This window comes from Urocitellus parryii, chromosome 8, assembly GCF_045843805.1.
Source record: "Urocitellus parryii isolate mUroPar1 chromosome 8, mUroPar1.hap1, whole genome shotgun sequence".
Taxonomy (NCBI): domain Eukaryota; kingdom Metazoa; phylum Chordata; class Mammalia; order Rodentia; family Sciuridae; genus Urocitellus; species Urocitellus parryii.
The window spans coordinates 31324548-31344052 of record NC_135538.1 but is presented as its reverse complement, the minus strand read 5'-3'; the positions used below and the strand labels follow the sequence as shown (position 1 = coordinate 31344052).

General features: G+C 38.7%; 1 protein-coding gene across 2 annotated transcripts in view; it reads right to left on the bottom strand.

The window, feature by feature from the left end:
• Positions 1 to 7986: 7986 nt before the first annotated feature.
• The window catches only part of Vnn1 (vanin 1), a 32902-nt gene continuing 21383 nt past the window's right edge, over positions 7987 to 19505 (bottom strand). The window contains exons 6-8 of one of the 2 annotated variants that reach the window (XM_026381299.2): positions 17708 to 17878; positions 16428 to 16567; positions 7987 to 8278 (exon numbers count right to left, since the gene is read on the bottom strand). In XM_026381299.2, coding sequence (XP_026237084.2) covers positions 8266 to 8278; positions 16428 to 16567; positions 17708 to 17878 — 324 coding nt within the window. In that variant the 3' untranslated portion in view covers positions 7987 to 8265. Of the gene's footprint in view, positions 8279 to 16131; positions 16568 to 17707; positions 17879 to 19505 lie in introns of those variants that run through there. The other variant, XM_026381292.2, reaches the window with a different exon arrangement.

Sequence of the window (19505 nt, the reverse complement as noted above, 5' to 3'; positions counted from 1 at the left end):
GGATGTACATGAAATTTTCTACACAGTGAATCAACACAGGGGCTGTAAGATTCCACACCTAGGGGCTGGGGATGTGGTTCAAGTGGTAGCGCACTCGCCTGGCATGTGTGCGGCCCGGGTTCGATCCTCAGCACCACATACAAACAAAGATGTATGCCATGGTCCTATATATGTAAATATCTTATTGTATCTAGAAGAGTTGTATTTAAATATCTTAGCATATTTGGAATCTTTACATGTACAGGGCCTAGCACTTAGTAGAAATAATAGTTATGGAAGCTAATAATAATATGAAGGCTAGAAAACAAGGTGGCATATCAAAGGTTGTGTTTAGTTCAGAGTCACGAGGAAAGACCGAATGTCATCAATTCTTATATATGTAAAGTGCTTTTGGGGAAACAGGTTGAATAAACTCATCCCAACATCTCCTCTTTTGAACCTCTCCATGACTATCACAGGGTAGATCTTTAGGGGACTGTCTTTTTATCAATTCTTTGGTCACCACAAATCATAGCATGTCATGTTAACAAGGCAGCTTATACATTTCAGGGGTTTTTTGTTTGTTTGTTTGTTTTTTTCTCTTTCTGAACCATTCCTAAGAAACTATAGCTGGAATGTTAATTTCTTAGTGAACTTGAATCTCTGACTCAGCTGTGATATATGGACACCTACCTACAGAGGGCAGTGTTCTACAAATTTTTCTAGAATTTTTTTTTTTTTTTTAAGTTGGTTCCTCCTCCAAAGGCAAAGAATGGAGTGGCCTCTTATGAAATGACTTTATCTTTCTCACTTTTTATTTTCTCCTGTGAGATGGAAAAGTGAGGAAAACAGCCACATTGATAAGAGTGGATTCCCCACAGGGTCTGTCAGGTCCTTCTCTGGTTTTAGGAACTCCTGGAGAACCTGGACATCCTGTGTGCAGTGTCTGCAATAATAGAGGATTAATAAGCAAAAATAGGAGGGTACAAAAGAGAGGAGAAGTGAAGGCAAACAGGAAAGGAGAAAAATAGAGGGGAAAAAGAGAAGGGAAGAAGAGGATGACAAGGAGTTTTAATGACCCTGTACCAGTCACTGGGCTACGGGCATTACATGAAATCCCAAGTTTATTTCCACAACAAATTCAAAGGATAGAAACTATTTTATAAACATTTTTTTTTACAAAGGGATGAACTAAGAACTAGATAAAATAACTTACTATTAAGGGCAGCATTGGAATTTGATTCCTGATTTGTCTGACTTCAGAGTTCTACCTCCTAACTACCACCAAGAATTTGGAAAGGGAAAAAAAAAAGTCCTAGAGTCTAATTCCTCCCACAGATCCTCCAAATATCTGGGTAGGGAAAACTGAGATTACTACATTAGTGAGAACTTTACTTATCTATCTGTCAATAGTTGGGCTGGGTAATCTTATTAACTATATACTAGTCAAATGAGATAACATACTAATTGTAATTTCCAAACATTTTCAAAATAGTATTCATAACTGTCTTAATCACCAAAAGTATTCCATTTTTAGCAGAAATATCTGAAGATAATTTTAGCATATCTCTTTGTTAAAATTAAGATATTTGTAGATACATAGATATATATACACACACATACACATACATATATACATACTTAGGGAGCTATTTTCAGGCCACTGAATTTATTTTTTTGTACAGTGCTTTTATAAACAAGGTCTATAACACCTAGTTTCCTGGTATAAGTACACACAACTGCAGTCTTTTCGATTAATTTTTACTCATATTATGATAACAAATAAGCCTTTAGTTAATTATCTTTGATAGGGCAAGGTGAGATTTTATCATAGACAGAAAGGGAAAAGTCAGTTGGTTCACAACTAATTTCATTAAGTCAACATCACAGTCTGTCAAAATAGCACATTTGTGATCCTAACATCTTCATAATTCAATTCAAAGCCTATCCAATTAACATGTCTACAATACACAGTGCCCAAACATTATCAAATAATGTACCACCATGGTGACAGGTGGGTCCTGTTTACTTTGTCATGTAGTCACAGTTTCTAGAAAGTATTGATGGCTAAACAGGGGGTTCAAGCTGATAAGAGCTTTTGATGTGTTTCTATAGCTCGATCACTATGGAGAGTGATTTCAAAACAGGATTAAAAAACTCACTCTTCCGTTCACAGATGCTCCTAAATTTACCTTTCAAGTCTGAAAAACTCCCATTCTTTATGTTACAATATTCTCAAGGAAAATTTTTATTCTCTGTGCCACGTTGACAGATAAGATCAACTTTTATTTTTATTTCGGGATATATATATATATATATATATATATATATATACTTTCATATTAATCCTGTACTTTCACTTTAGCCCTTACTCTCTATTCTCTCAAAGTCTGAAGCAATTAAAGATAAAAATTAACTATGAGGAATGTGACATGTCTCTCATATGAAAGGAAAAATATAATTGAAATCTGACATTAATAATCATTGAGCAAGAAATCAGTGTCCAATACTTAACTCAGGACTAACATTGCATCCTTCAAATAACAAAAACCAGCTTCCCATGGCTCTATGAAAGAAAAAAAAGAATAACAATAATAATAGCAATGTACAATGGTAGATAAAGCATTGAACATGAAGTTAATAGATTCTGGTTTGAGGATTTATACACATTTTATAAGATCTGAACTGAACATTTTGCTTTCTAATGCAAAGTAGATAAAAATGTGCTACTTTGTGAAATTAAAATAAAAGTATGTACAAATGTCTAGTAAACTATGAAGTATTTACAGAAAAATGTCAATGATACCTTTATATCCTCTCAACAAGCAGATATAAGTAAAATAACCTTCAGGTCCATGGAAAGGGAAGGGGATGGAAAACCCTGGCCTTAACCTTCTCTTTGAAGAAAAAGGAGATTACAATTGACGTGTACTTGAGGCTGACAACAAAATAATGAATCAGAAGGTAAGAAGTACAATGTTATTACAGGTGGAAAATAAGGGCAACTCACGGAAGACATTTAACATTTGTAAAGTAATTTCTGCAAGCTGGATTTGAAGAAGAATGCAAGATATATATCTTTGAGAAAGTCAGATTCAGTGATAGATATTTCTAGCACTCAACAGCATTTATTAATCTCTTCCCTTTCCTAGACCTACAATGGAATTATACTTCCTACCCCAGTTGAATTTGGCACGATCATATGTCCTGCATTAGCCAAAGAAATATGACTGGAAAAGATATGTATCATTCTGTCTGATAGGATTCAGGAGGGAATGTACAATTTCACCATATTCTTTTCTCATGCTCAAGAAATTGTGAAAGCACAGTTTGTTTGTTTGTTTGTTTGTTTGTTTTTTGTCTGTTTTTGTTTTTGTGTTGCTGGGGATTAAACCCAGAATCTTCTACATGCTGAACATGCACTCTACCACTGTGCTATATATATCCTCACTTTGGAAGCAAATGTTGATAAGGAGGTCATATAATATGAAAAAAGCCTGTGATCCTGAGCTATGACCCAGTGGCAAATTGCCCTGGAAATAACTTCACATAAGGAAAACACTTTTGTTGTATTAAGCTATGAGAGTTTTGTTATTATTTGTTATAGCACCATAACCTACTTTATGCTAAACAATACACATTCTGAAGAGAAAGTATGGCCCAGTGAAAGAGTATATACATATGAAGTAGAAGAAGCTTGGCATTTTATCCAAGTTCAACTATTTATTATTTGTTAACCTTGAATATATTACTCAACTTCCCTATGCTTCAGTGTTATTGCTTTAAAATAAATAAAATAGTGCTTGCTTAAGGGCAGGTTGTTTTGTTTGAGGAAGTGCATGACTTTAGAATGTACTTGAAAATGCTTTTTATTATTTTTATACCTCAAAAATAATAGAATGCACTTGAAATATTATTTTTAAAATGCAGTAATTCTTGCCAGGGCCACGACACACCTAAGACATGCACTGAGCAGAATGCTGGGGTCTATCAAGCACAGGAAATAGTGACTATACTTTGAGGATATGAGGAGTTAAATATGCTCTGGCTTCAGGATATTAGGATGAATAGGCTATAGAATCCTGCAGGGGTATTTTTTAGTTTATAATTGTTTGTTTTTCTCCTTTTTTTTTTTTGTAATTTTGAGTATTTTGCAGAATCATGGGTTCAAGGCAAGAAGGAGCACCCTTCACTCCAGCCAGTAGACACAGGCACTTTGGAACCTTCTCCAAGGGCAGGCTGTTCTTACGATCTGAAACTTCTGTGATTTTACTCTTAATTTTTATACCAGTGTATTTATAGAGATACAAAAAGTTTTTTTTCCAGAAACCCAGAGTGAATTGAAATGAAGAAAATGTCCCAGCCTGGAGTCCACATTCATCCCTCTCCTACTCTCCACTGCCTCCCTAAGTCTCTGTTGCAGAATCTCTGAAGCTCTTCCATCATCAGGGAAGTACATTTGTAAATAATAAAGAAAATGACAAAAGGCTGGATGAAGAGCCACAGCCAATGACTCTCCAGTCAGCATTCTTGCACCCCACCTTATGGCACAAAATTCCAGAATGTGTAAATGGTGTCATTGTGATCATGGCCCCCACATTTCCAAGAGGCATTCAACTGCTCAGCTGGCCTTTCTGTACTGGTCCCACCTCCTGACTTCCATCCACCCCAGTGTCCTGTCTCAAAACTGCAATCAGAACTTCATCAGTCTAGGTCAGTGTTGTTAGCAAACCACCAGTTGCAGGATTCCATTGATCCCGAGGGCATTCATGTCCCTGTGGGGTAAGAGTCAGACCAGAGAGATCTTGCTCTCCAGCACTCATGCTCAGGAAATGTTTAACTTTAATGTTTAAAATTTTACTTGTCCCTAGTGATGAAGAGACAATACAATGGTCAGGTGCTCCCAAGTTGCAGGAGGCTGGAGGAAGTGAGATTACCTCACTTGTTGAGCAAGAGAACTCAGCCTTCTGTGTACACACGACAGGCACATCTCCCAGTCAGATGGCATTTCTGAGGGTTGGCCTTTGAAGTGATCCACAGTTTGTTTCCTATCAGCACCACACCCAAACAAACCTTTTTGTCATAAGCATTTTTCTAGAAGTATAAACACAGCTGGCCTATCTTAATCTCCATCCGTGTCCAAGTTTGGGTTCCTATGTTGGTTAGCTTTTTATTGTTGTGATCAAAATACCAAGAATGACTTAAAGGAGGAAAGATTTATTTTGGCTCACAGTTTCTGAGACTTAGTCCATGGTTGGCTGGCTTTGGTCTTGTGGTGAGGCAAAATATCACAGTGAAAAGGTGTGGCAGAGCAAAGCTGCTTAATTCATAGCAGCCAGGAAGCGGGCAGGGGTGTGAGAGGGAGGACCTCTTACATGATATAGCTCTCAAAGGCACATTCACAGTGACCTACTTTCTCCAACCATGCCCCACTGCCTGCAGCTTTTGCCCTCTCCCAGTGATCCATTCAGCTGTTAAAGGACTAATCCACAGATGAAACCAGACTCCTCGAGATACAATCAGTCCCCCAAAGTCTACCTATGAGCACTACTGCATTGGGGAGCAAAGCTTCAACACATGTGCCTTTGTGGGACATTTCAGATCTAAATCACAACAGTCCCCACTTGTGCTTTGGCAGGTGTATGGTCATCAGGGTGTGGACATACTTACGTGTACATGTATCAGTAAGCAGGTGGTCTTTTGCATTGCCATTTTAAGAAGCTCTGTCTTTTAGATTTTAAAAAAAAATGCTATGTTTTTATTGGATTTTGGAGCACTCTCATGGGTTTTCTTCCCCTTCCTTTTTCTTTACCTCTTCCCTTTCTACATTGTAGAAATTAGCCCTTTTTTACTTTTAGTTTCACCAAGATTTCTGATAAAAATGATGTATAGAGTAACTGCACTATTCTGCAACACTATTAATTTTGGGGTTTACTTTGTTCAAATTTTAAGTTTTGATGATAACTGTCTTCAAATGTAAAGTGCTATTTACATTTACTAGGTCCTAGTCTTACTTATTACATTTTGGGGTCAGAGGAGGTGGGTAGCAGAGATTGAACTCAGGAGCACTCGGCCACTAAGTCACATCTCCAGCCCTATTTTGTATTTTATTTAGAGACAGGGTCTCACTGAGTAGCTTAGCACCTCACTTTTGCTGAGGTTGGCATTGAACTGCATCCTTCTGCCTCAGCCTCCCAAGCCACTGGGATTACAGGCGTGCCCCACCGCTCTAGTCTCTTACTATTTTATCTACTGGGTTTCATATTAATTATGTCATCTCTGGATAGGTATGATTATTATTAGAGCACAGATATATTTTTCACAGTCTGTCCTTAAAGCAAAAATTCTATTGTACAACTAAAACCTGCTGCCTAAGTATTCCTACTGGATGCAGGATATTGTCCTTGTTTAAAACTTTTATTGTCTTTACAAAAGCCATAATTAGAGTAATGCATGGACAGAACATTAGCCCCAGAACCTCTACAGGATAGAGAAGCAAAGGAAATGTGGAAAACCAGATGTCAGTTATCAGTATGAGAACCAAATCAGGTGTTTCAGGATAACTTTTGATATCTAACTGACTTTTTCAATATTCGTCTTGCTATTTAGAGAACTAAAATTATTTGAGTCCGTTTTTTTCATTTTTTACGTATATATTTTCATAGATTATTAGAAAAAAATCTTGCTGCTTTTTAAAAAATCATTTAATTAAACACATATGATAATGTATTTAAGACTCTTCCATAGCAGTTCCATTTGATGAATTAATAATTCTGGAAATTCAACCTTACTTAGACCAAAAGTAGAGATTATTAAAGTTCTTCAGCACCACCAAAGCCTTGAGATGAATCTGCAACCCCAACCACACATTAACGGCATCTCCAAGAGTGACCCTGAGTCACAGGGGCCACCACAATGGGACAAAACCTGGGACAATGAAATGAACCTCAGGATGTGATAAACAATTGCCCCTTTGTCACAAGGCTTGCTGTTTCTCTGCCTTTGTGCTCTTTTCCCTGACCTGTCATGAAACTCTGATAAAACCACTGAAGCAGAATATTTACACAAGATGAAATCGTTCCCAGGGATAAACTGTCCAGCTTTACTTATTTTTTAGTCAACTTAAAATCCCTCATTTGGGCTGGGTGCAGTAGCTCATGCCTATAAACCAGAGACTCAGGAGGCTGAGGCAAGAGGATTGCAAGTTTGAATTCTGAGTTTCCACAATTTAGCAAGGCCCCAAGCAAATTTGGGAGACCCTGTCTCAAAATGAAAAACAAAAAGAACTGGGGATGTCGTTCAGTGGAAAAATGACCCTGGATTCAATCTCCTATGCCACTCCCCGACCAAAATCACTAATTTGGGAGGTCACACAGACAGCTGGGAAATACATTATTATTAATTTCCCTCGTTCTTTGCTACAGATAGCACCTGTGATGTGTGTGTTTTCATAATAATGGTTGTGGAGGTTATGTCTCAAGGAATTGAAGGCCACTTTTGCTGAAACACACGGACTCTTCCTTTGGGCCTGCAGATGTTTGATGGGCAACTCAAACGGGATGAAAACCTTTGGCCTGTCTTCATGTGAAGTTTGTTCCCTTTGGTGCCATAACTTTTTGGTCAGATTCTACTTGGCTTGTCATGTGGATATGTTGATTGCTCATGGGGGCTGGTCTGGTTTTAATACCCCAGCTTTGTGGGATTTTTTGGTAGATATATCAGCCCAAGCACCCAAAGTTTTTCAGCCCCATTATAAGACCCATATCCAGCCACAATGCCAGGATGTTTGCCCGGGATGATGGCACCAGCTGACAAAGTGAGAAATTCTCAGGACAAGTTGACTGACCGCCTGCTGTGAGTGGACCCACAGAGGAACCTGAGGAGCTGAAGGAACCCAAGGAGTCAGAGTGAGGCAGCCATGGTGATTCCTACCCTGGATTCTTATGTTCTTGCTTGAGAGGATTACAGGAAAGACACAAGTCTGAGTAAAAGAGGAGCAAAGTTTATTAGAAGGGATAGGAAATGGGAAAATGGGGACACACTCAAGGGACATTGTCGGTCCTCTCAGAGACGAGAAGTATGATGTTTTAGTCAGCTTTTTGGTTTGTTTGTTTGTGTGGGTTTTTTTCCTACTGTGACTAAAAGAATAGTTTTAGAAGAGAAAAAAAAAAAGCTTATTTGGGAGCACACAGAAGAGGTCTCAGTTCATAGAAGGCCAACTCCATTGCTCTGGGCCTGAGGTGAAGTAGAACATCATGGCAGAACAGTGTGGCAGAGAAAACTGTTTCAGAATGTCACACTAGGAAGAAGAAAGAGAGAGAGTGAGCTCCCCTCACCATGAAAAAAATATATAAACCACAGAGGCATGCCCTAATGGACCACCCCCCTCCTTTAGCCACTGCCTAACTGCCTACAGTAACCACCCAGTTAATTCCTACCAAGGGATTAACACACTGATTAAGTGAAGACTCTCATAACCCAATCATTTCAGATCTAAACTTTCTGCATTGTCTCACATATGAACTTTAGGGGAGCACCTAATATCTAAACCATAATGAAAGCATGCCCCTTCTGCCCTCTAGTTTAATTGGGCGTCCCAGGGAAGTTTCCAGGGAATCCTGCCCAGGTCCATCTCTTGACTTTTGACTGACAACAGGATTGCATTAGACTTCCAAGTCTCTGCTGTACACAGTAAATGTCTGATGGAACTCTAGGTCATTTTGTCCCATGCTGACCAGTTCTAATTGAAACCTGTTCTGACAGATTTTATGATTAGAGGAATTATCCTTGTCTCCTGGCATTCTGGAACCTGGTCTTTGTAAGGGTCACAAACACCTCCCAAAGATCATTTCTGTTGTTCTTATTGCCATTTCTGGCCTGCATTTCTTCAGCAGATAATAGGTTGTTATTAAAGGAACAGAACATTCTATTGATATAAGCCAGACAGGGCTGCAGGTAAGTTGTTTTTTAAAAGAAAGCATGTCGGGGTAGGCACAGTGGCCAGTTTATAGAAATATCCCGTTACCTTCATGTTTCCACTGCTCACATCTGAATCCTGTCACACCCAGTGGTCTGAGTCTCACAAAAGAAGAAACATCTCTTGGAACCATGCCTCTGACTAATGGAAAAATGCCCAGGCTTTAGCCCTCTAAGGCAAATCAAATCAATAAAGCTCACATCCCCCCTCTGTTTGGAGAGGAGGCAGGTCCCTTGATCAGTGTCCCAAGCAAAGTAATGCAAAGCCCTATCTGCCTTTCCTTTCTGTCCCTACGTCCCACCATTTTGCACCATATGGTGGGGGACAGGCAGAGAGGGAGGATGGGACGTATTATTGTGGTAGGACTGCCACAACAAACTACCACAGACTGGGTGATTTAAGCAACAGAAATTTATTTTCTTATGATTCTGTGGCTTAGAAGTTGAAGATCAATGTGTTGTTAGGTTTGGTTTCTCCTAACGCTCTCCTTGGCTTTCAGGTGTTCACAGTCTTCACCTGTGCATGTCTGTGTCCTTATTGACTCTTCTAATATGAAAACGAGTCACATTGGATTGGGGTCCACCTTAATGATCTCATTTTACCTCTTTTAAGACCATATTTACAAATACAATCACATTCTCAGATATGAGGTGTTAATGACTTCAATTTATGAGTTTTTGGTGACATATTTAGCCCATAAGAGAATTGAAATTTGATGTTTATGTAAATAATAAATACAGCAAACAAATAAAACCATTGAAAATCTTAAGCAGAACTGAGTAAGAGAGCTCCCCCAGTGCCTGCAAGCTAGGCGAACCTGCAACCCACGGGCGGGCGGGTCAGGCCCAGCAACCAGCCAAGTGACAGAGCAGCTACACGCTCCTGCGGGGAGCGCGGACCGGACCCACTAGGACAGGTCCGGCGGCTGGCTGAGGGCCAGGCCCGTCCCCTCCCCCAGTGTCTGCAAGGTAGGCGGGGCTGTGAACACCAGCAGATAGGGCCCAAAGCCTGTTGAGGGGCGGAACCGGCCCCTCCCCCAGTGCCTGCAAGCTAGGCGAACCTGCAACCCACGGGCGGGCGGGTCAGGCCCAGCAATCAGCCAAGTGACAGAGCAGCTACACGCTCCTGTGGAGAACGTGGACCGGACCCACTAGGATAGGTCCGGCGGCGGCTGGCTGAGGGCCAGGCCCGTCCCCTCCCCCAGTGTCTGCAAGGTAGGCGGGATTGTGAACACCGGCAGATTGGGCCCAGCGGCCTTCTGAGGGATGGAACCGGCCCCTCCCTCAGTGCCTGCAAGCTAGGGAAACCTGCGACCCATCGGGAGGTTAGGCCCAGCAACCTACGGAGTGACACAGGTGCCCCTGGCGCCTGCTGGGTAGGCGGACCTTTGACCGACCAGCAGAGCAGACCTAGGGCCTGCCAGCATGGTAGACGGATCACACTAATTGGAGGAGAATCACAGCCACTACCTGCCCTGCAAGGGTGATTTTTCAACTATACAAGAGCAATATAAATAAATAGAGGGAAAATATCAAAGACACAACAATTTCACCAAGCAGAAAGAAACGCCAGTAGTATGAAACGACAAGGAAAGAAAGGACCACAGGCAATGCAGGTCAACTCAACTTTAGAAGAGGTAATAGCTGCAACAGATGGAATGTCAGATAGAGAGCTCAGGACATACATGCTTCAGATGATCTGGAGTCTCAAGGAAGACATGAGACAGCAAAATCAGACAATGAAAGATCACATTGACAAACAAATCCAGGAAGTAAAAGATCAATTTCACAGGGAGATAGAGGTAATAAAAAACAAATAAATAGAAATCCTAGAAATGCAGGAAACAATAAACCAACTTAAAAACTCAATTGAGAATACTACCAGCAGAGTGGATCACTTAGAAGATAGAACATCAAACAATGAAGACAGAGTATTTCAATTTGAAAAGAACATAGATAGCTCAGCAAGTCTACTAAGAAACCATGAGCAGAACATTCAAGAACTATGGGATAATATCAAAAGACCAAACTTAAGAGTCATTGGGATGCAGGAAGGCACAGAGCTCCAAACCAAAGGATTAAGCAATCTATTCAGTGAAATAATACAAGAAAACTTCCCAGACTTGAAGAATGAGACAGAATCCCAAATCCTAGAAGCCTACAGGACCCCGAATGTGCAAAATCATAAGAGATCCACACCTAGACACATTATAATGAAGATGTCCAACATACAGAATAAGGAGAGAATTTTAAAAGCTACAAGAGAAAGGAAGCAGATTACATTTAGGGGTAAACCAATCAGGATAACAGCTGATCTCTCAACACAGACTCTGAAAGCTAGAAGATCCTGGAATAACATATTTCAAACGCTAAAAGAAAATGGGTTCCAACCAAGAATCGGGTATCCCTCGAAATTAAGCTTCAGGATGGAAGATGAAATTAAAACATTCCACGACAAACAAAAGTTAAAAGAATTTGCAGCTAGAAAACCATCTCTTCAAAAAATCCTTGGCAAAACACTACAGGAAGAGGAAATGGAAAACAACAACAAAAACCAACAGTGGGAGGTAGGACAGTAAAGGGGGGAAAATAATCAAAGAGGAAAACAAATCAGGTTTAATAGCATTAATAAACAAACTATGGCTGGAAGAACAAACCATATCTCAGTAATAACCCTAAATGTTAATGGCTTAAACTCACCAATTAAGAGACACAGGCTAGTTGAATGGATCACAAAACAAGACCCAACAATATGCTGCCTGCAGGAGACGCATTTGATAGGAAAAGATATACATAGACTGAAGGTGAAAGGTTGGGAAAAATCATATCACTCATATGGACTGCGGAAACAAGCAGGAGTGTCCATACTCATATCAAATAAAATAGATTTCAAGCCAAAGTTAATCAAAAGGGATAAAGAGGGACACTACATACTGCTCAAGGGAACCAACAAGACATAACAATCATAAATATATATGCCCCAAACAACGGGGCTGCTATGTTCATCAAGCAAACTCTTCTCAAGTTCAAGAATCTAATAGACCACCATACAATAATCATGGGAGACTTTAACACACCTCTCTCACCACTGGACAGATCTTCCAAACAAAAGCTGAATAAGGAAACTATAGAACTCAATAATGCAATTAACAACCTAGACTTAATTGACACATATAGAATATACCACCCAACATCAAGCAGCTACACTTTTTTCTCAGCAGCACATGGATCCTTCTCAAAAATAGATCATATATTATGTCACAGGGAAACTCTTAGTCAATATAAAGGAGTAGAGATAATACCATGCATCTTATCTGATCACAATGGAATGAAACTGAAAATCAACGATAAAAGAAGGAAGGAAAAATCATGCATCACTTGGAGAATGAACAATAGGTTACTGAATGATCAATGGGTTTTAGAAGACATCAAGGAGGAAATTAAAAAATTCTTAGAGTTAAATGAAAACACAGACACAACATATCGGAATCTATGGGACACATTGAAAGCAGTTCTAAGAGGAAAATTCATTGCTTGGAGTGCATTCCTTAAAAAAAGAAAAAACCAACAAATAAATGATCTCATACTTCATCTCAAAATCCTAGAAAAAGAAGAGCAAAACAACAGCAAAAGAAGTAGAAGGCAAGAAATAATTAAAATCAGAGCTGAAATTAATGAAATCGAAACAAAAGAAACAATTGAAAAAATTGACAAAACTAAAAGTTGGTTCTTTGAAAAAATAAATAAAATTGACAGACCCTTAGCCATGCTAATGAAGAGAAGAATAGAGAGAACTCAAATTACCAGCATACGGGATGAAAGAGGCAATATCACAACAGACACTTCAGAAATACAGAAGATAATCGGAAATTATTTTGAATCCTTATACTCCAATAAAATAGAAGATAGTGAAGGCATCGATAAATTTCTTAAGTCATATAATCTGCCCAGATTGAGTCAGGAGGATATAGACAACCTAAACAGACCAATATCAATTGAGGAAATAGAAGAAACCATCAAAAGATTACCACCTAAGAAAAGCCCAGGACCGGAAGGGTATACAGCAGAGTTTTACAAAACCTTTAAAGAGGAACTAATACCAATACTTTTCAAGCTATTTCAGGAAATAGAAAAAGAGGGAGCTCTGCCAAATTCATTCTATGAGGCCAACATCACCCTGATTCCGAAACCAGACAAAGACACCTCAAAGAAAGAAAACTACAGACCAATATCTCTAATGAACCTAGATGCAAAAATCCTCAATAAAATTCTGGTGAATCGGATACAAAAACATATCAAAAAAATTGTGCACCATGATCAAGTAGGATTCATCCCTGGTATGCAAGGTTGGTTCAATATACGGAAATCAATAAATGTTATTCACCACATCAATAGACTTAAAAATAAGAACCATATGATCATCTCGATAGATGCGGAAAAAGCATTCGACAAAGTACAGCATCCCTTTATGTTCAAAACTCTTGAAAAACTAGGAATAACAGGAACATACCTCAACATTGTAAAAGCAATTTATGCTAAGCCTCAGGCTAGCATCATTCTGAATGGAGAAAAATTGAAGGCATTACCTCTAAGATCTGGAACAAGACAGGGATGCCCTCTTTCACCACTTCTGTTCAACATAGTTCTCGAAACACTGGCCAGAGCAATTAGACAGACGAAAGAAATTAAAGGCATAAAAACAGGAAAAGAAGAACTTAAATTATCACTATTTGCAGATGACATGATTCTATACCTAGCAGACCCAAAAGGGTCTACAAAGAAACTATTATAGATAATAAATGAATTCAGCAAAGTGGCAGGTTATAAAATCAACACGCATAAATCAAAGGCATTCCTGTATATCAGCGACAAATCCTCTGAAATGGAAACGAGGACAACCACGCCGTTCACAATATCCTCAAAAAGAATAAAATACTTGGGAATCAACCTAACAAAAGAGGTGAAAGACTTATACAATGAAAACTACAGAACCCTAAAAAGAGAAATTGAAGAAGACCTTAGAAGATGGAAAAACATACCCTGTTCATGGATAGGCAGAACTAACATCATCAAAATGGCGATATTACCAAAAGTTCTCTATAGGTTTAATGCAATGCCAATCAAAATCCCAACGGCATTTCTTGTAGAAATGGAGAAAGCAATCATGAAATTCATATGGAAGAATAAAAGACCCAGAATAGCAAAAACAATACTAAGCAGGAAGTGTGAATCAGGTGGTATAGCGATTCCAGATCTCAAACTATACTACAGAGCAATAGTAACAAAAACAGCATGGTACTGGTACCAAAACAGGCGGGTGGACCAATGGTACAGAATAGAGGACACAGAAACCAACCCACAAAACTACAACTTTCTTATATTTGATAAAGGGGCTAAAAGCATGCAATGGAGGAAGGATAGCATCTTCAACAAATGGTGCTAGGAAAACTGGAAATCCATATGCAACAAAATGAATCTGAATCCCTTTCTCTCACCAAGCACAAAAGTTAACTCAAAATGGATCAAGGAGCTTGATATCAAATCAGAGACACGGCATCTGATAGAAGAAAAAGTTGGCTACGACCTACATGCTGTGGGGTCGGGCTCCAAATTCCTCAATAGGACACCCATAGCACAAGAGTTAACATCAAGAATCAACAAATGGGACTTACTTAAACTAAAAAGTTTTTTCTCAGCAAAAGAAACAATAAGAGAGGTAAATAGGGAGCCTACATCATGGGAACAAATCTTTACTCCTCACACTTCAGATAGAGCCCTAATATCCAGAATATATAAAGAACTCAGAAAATTAGACAATAAGATAACAAATAACCCAATCAACAAATGGGCCAAGGACTTGAATAGACACTTCTCAGAGGAGGACATACAATCAATCAATAAGTACATGAAAAAATGCTCACCATCTCTAGCAGTCAGAGAAATGCAAATCAAAACCACCCTAAGATACCATCTCACTCCAGTAAGATTGGCAGCCATTATGAAGTCGAACAACAATAAGTGCTGGCGAGGTTGTGGGGAAAAGGGTACACTTGTACATTGTTGGTGGGACTGCAAATTGGTGCAGCCAATTTGGAAAGCGGTATGGAGATTTCTTGGAAAGCTGGGAATGGAACCACCATTTGACCCAGCCATTCCCCTTCTCGGTCTATTCCCTAAAGACCTAAAAAGAGCATGCTACAGGGACACTGCTACATCGATGTTCATAGCAGCACAATTCACAATAGCAAGACTGTGGAATCAACCTAGATGCCCTTCAATAGACGAATGGATAAAAAAAATGTGGCATTTATACACAATGGAGTATTACTCTGCAGTAAAAAATGACAAAATCCTAGAATTTGGTGGGAAATGGATGGCATTAGAGCAGATTATGCTAAGCGAAGCTAGCCAAGCCCTAAAAAACAAATGCCAAATGTCTCCTTTGATATAAGGAGAGTAACTAAGAACAGACTAGGGAAGAAGAGCACGAGAAGAAGACCAACATTAAACAAGGATGAGAGGTGGGAGGGAAAGGGAGAGAGAAGGAAAATTGCATGGAAATGGAAGGAGACCCTCAGGGTTATACAAAATTACATACAAGAGGAAGTGAGGGGAAAGGGAAAAACAGTACAAGGGGGAGGAATGAATTACAGTAGTGGGGGTAGAGAGAGAAGAGGGGAGGGGAGGGGAGGGGAGGGGGGATAGTAGAGGATAGGAAAGGCAGCAGAATACAACAGACATGAGTTTATCAATATGTAAAGCAATAAAGTGTAACTGATGTGATTCTGCAAGCTGTATACGGGGTAAAATGGGAGTTCATAACCCGCTTGAATCAAAATGTGAAATATGATATATCAAGAACTATGTAATGTTTTGAACAACCAACATTAAATAAATAAAGAAAGAAAGAAAGAAAGAAAGAAAGAAAGAAAGAAAGAAAGAAAGAACTGAGTAAGAGATATGTTATAATAGAAGTGGCAAGAGATTCAAACTTCTTGTAAGTGTATTTTGTAATGGCTTTATTGTGGGTTTGTTTTTTTAAATACTTTTTTAGTTGCCAGTGGACCTTTATTTATATGTGGTACTGAGAATCGAACCCTGGGCTGCACACATGCTAGGCAAGTGCTCTATCACTGAGCTATAACCCCAGCCCTTGTTGTGTTTTTTAACCCGTAATTTTTATTTCTTTTGCATAAAACATTCATGATATTCATTTGGCACAAACAATCCAGTTCCTAGAAAGACCAAAATTTAAATACAGACAAATTTTATAGGTAGATATTAATAGATATTATATTAATCTTACATAATCGGCTGTGTGTGTTTGTCTAAATAAAGAGAAATATTAGTCACTTACTTATACCAGAGGCCACTGTTAGCAAAAGCTATTTTTAAAATTATCCCAAATAAAAGAGAAAATGTAAATATTCTACCAACATAATGAGAACACAATAGGTATTATAACTACTAACATTATTTTTACTGAATTTGTTGAGAGGTCAGGTGACCCATTTGATGCCAAATCCTTCTCGTATACCCTCCCAAAGAGAGTGACCGTTAACAGAGGTCCAGATGTTGGCTTCAGGCTAAACAAACGTCCATCACTTGACACCTAATGAAAACAGAATAGTACACAAGGTCAACCTTTAAGTCATATAATTCCACAACACTTCTCAAATACAGTACAACTGAATGAAGAAATAATTTTTAAAAATACTGGCTGAATTTTGTTTCATTAGAAATATTTGAAGGCCTGGGGTGTAGCTCCCTGGTAGAGTGCCTGTGCCGCATGTGTGAGGCCCTGGGTTCAATCTCAAGCACCACAAAAATAAATAAATAAATAAGAAGAAACCTTAGAAATATTTGAAATGTTGTTTGTTAAACATAAATAAATGGAAGCTATGAAACTGGCACTCATTCACTTGTTATTGAAATGTCTATTTCAATTTGTTAAAATTAACTTACCCGAGGAAGTATTCGTGAGTTAATAAACATAAAACAACGGATTTGGTAGTATGTAAGAGACAGATCTAGTCCTCTCCAACAAAATAAAGGTTGTCGCAAATGGTCAGTAGTGATTGACCCATGGGAGGTTTGAAATGAACATCAATCATCCCCTGCCACTTATCACAGTCTCCCAGCCTCTGTATGGTCCTCCCTCACCCTAGAAGTTGTTTCTGCCTAGAAAGGGGAGTGAGACGGGAACCTATAGGAAGCATCAGTGGAATAATGTGGCTGAGAAGGACACTGGCAAAGCAAGCAATTTTTTATAAATTTTAAAATTTTTGCTTCCTTGCCAACATCAGCCACTGATGAATTCTCTCTTCTTCAGCTTTTTTCTTTCCTTTCTGCCTATTATCACACCAGATCTTGACCCATACAACTGGAAAGATTCCCTTAAACTTCCCTAGGCCATCAGTCCCCAGAGATCCAAAGGGACCTGTGGTAGGACTGGTCCTGCACTCTTCTTGTTGAATATTCTTCCTAATCAACAGAGTTTAAATAGTCCAGTTTCTTTTACCTTAGAACTCCTCAAGTGAGATTTCTTTCTTTATTTTCAAGGACACCCATTATTACATTAAGAACTTCCAGGTAAGAAATTCAGCCCGCTCAGTATCCTTCGTGATCCCCCAAATAACCATACCTTTTTCAAATGGAGACTTTTATGGTTTTTGGAGGCACTTGGGGGTTTTGAGGTCAAAAAGTACTTCTTACATGAAATTAATTGGCAATATCAAGCAAAGATTGTTACCTGAAATTCTTTAGGTGCAAGCTGAACGTCACTCAGCAGTACCTCAGGGAAGACATACTGGGTTCCGAAAGTGCCACTGAGGGAGAACGATTCAAACCTAGTGGAAGCTGTGTCAACTGAACCACCACAGGTGTGCAAGTCAGTGGTTTCACATTTCAGCAGAGTACAAATCTAGAGAAGTAATGCAAATCAAGAGGTTATAGGAAGTCATGATGCACATGTAATTAGCTTTCTCTAATCATTGCACAATGCTGAAACATCATGTTATACACCACACAATGCTTACCTGTTAGTCACATTTTAATATAGAAGCAGAAAAAAATTTTAAATGATTTGGTTAGTTTAATGCTAGCTGCACTAAAAATAAAAAGTCATAAGAAAGTCATTTGAAATACTCTGTACTTCAAAAATAACTGTGCCCCCTTAGTTGGTAAAAATAATGCTGTTTCCTCATAGAGTTGTCATGTTTATTTCTGAATAATGAATAACTAATGTACCCATCAATAAGATAAGGACTTTAGGTTCCAGTGCTTCCTGAAATTTGCTGTTGAACAGATAACCACATAATAAGAAAATCGAATCATTGACCATGAACAACTATATCTTTATTCTTCAAGTTAGCAATGTTTTTAATTATCAAGAATGTTCCATATTTTAAAAATATTTAATCTCAACACTAGTGAAACTTCTTATTGCTTATTTCACATGATGAAAAAAATAGGGTTGTAATGAGCTGCAAAGTTGATCTAGAGACAACCTCCATAATCCAGAAATGTCATGTCTTTTATTTCCGAACACAGACTGAAAAAGTCAGTTAAGTTCTTCTCCCACTATATGACATGGTCATTTCAATGTGAAAATCTAAGTATATAACTCATTTCACCATGCAGAGGGAACATTCCCTCTAGGGGGATTCACAGTCACTTAACTCTATCTGCAGCATCTTCCAAACCAATATCATTTCTTGCCTGACTGAAGCATTAGTCTCTAACTGGTCTCCCTAATTTCCATTTTGGCAGATAGAAGGCAAGCACTTCAGAGCAAGTGTTAAGTGTCTTTCATGTTAAGATGAGAGACAAATAATTTTCAAGTATGAGAGAATAAAAACACACTTCTATTTTGTTCCCTTAAAATCCTATAAAAAAACAACACTAATTTTTAAAAAACAAGAAAATCCCTTGAAATCCTATAAAACCAACATTAATTTTTTAGAAAGAAACAAAAGGAAGGAAGGATAGAAAACAGGAGGATGGACCATAGTACAGCTTTAGAATCTGCATTTGATGCAAAAAGTGGTTACTGACTCAACAGACCTCTGAAAGCCACATCCTAAACTGGCCAGTGGAGAAAGGCAAGAATCAACCATCTTCACTTCAGAATGCCCAATGGATTGTATCACTGGAACCTAGGTACTAGGTACCTCAAGTGTGCATAAAGTTGTGGGGGCCAAATTAAGGAAAATTAGTAGCAAGTTGTGAAGAATGCCTTAGATACTAAGAGAGGCCACAGTCCCTCCCCTACTCTGGTAAAAGTTTGGGAAATTATTTTCAGAGAGATAAAGCAGTTGGTTTTTACAGGGAGGCATGAAAGATGTGGTTAAAGGGGATTATATGAATGAATCACAGTGAATATTTGAAACATCTCCCTCAGCCATTCCCCACAAACACCTTGCAAAGTCATTTCCCTGAGATGGCTCCAATGCAATTATTAATTTCAGGAGAAACAAAGAGGAAAATAACATGCAGCCAACACTTCCCTCTGAATATTTGCATAGTCATAGTAATGCAAATAAAAGTAT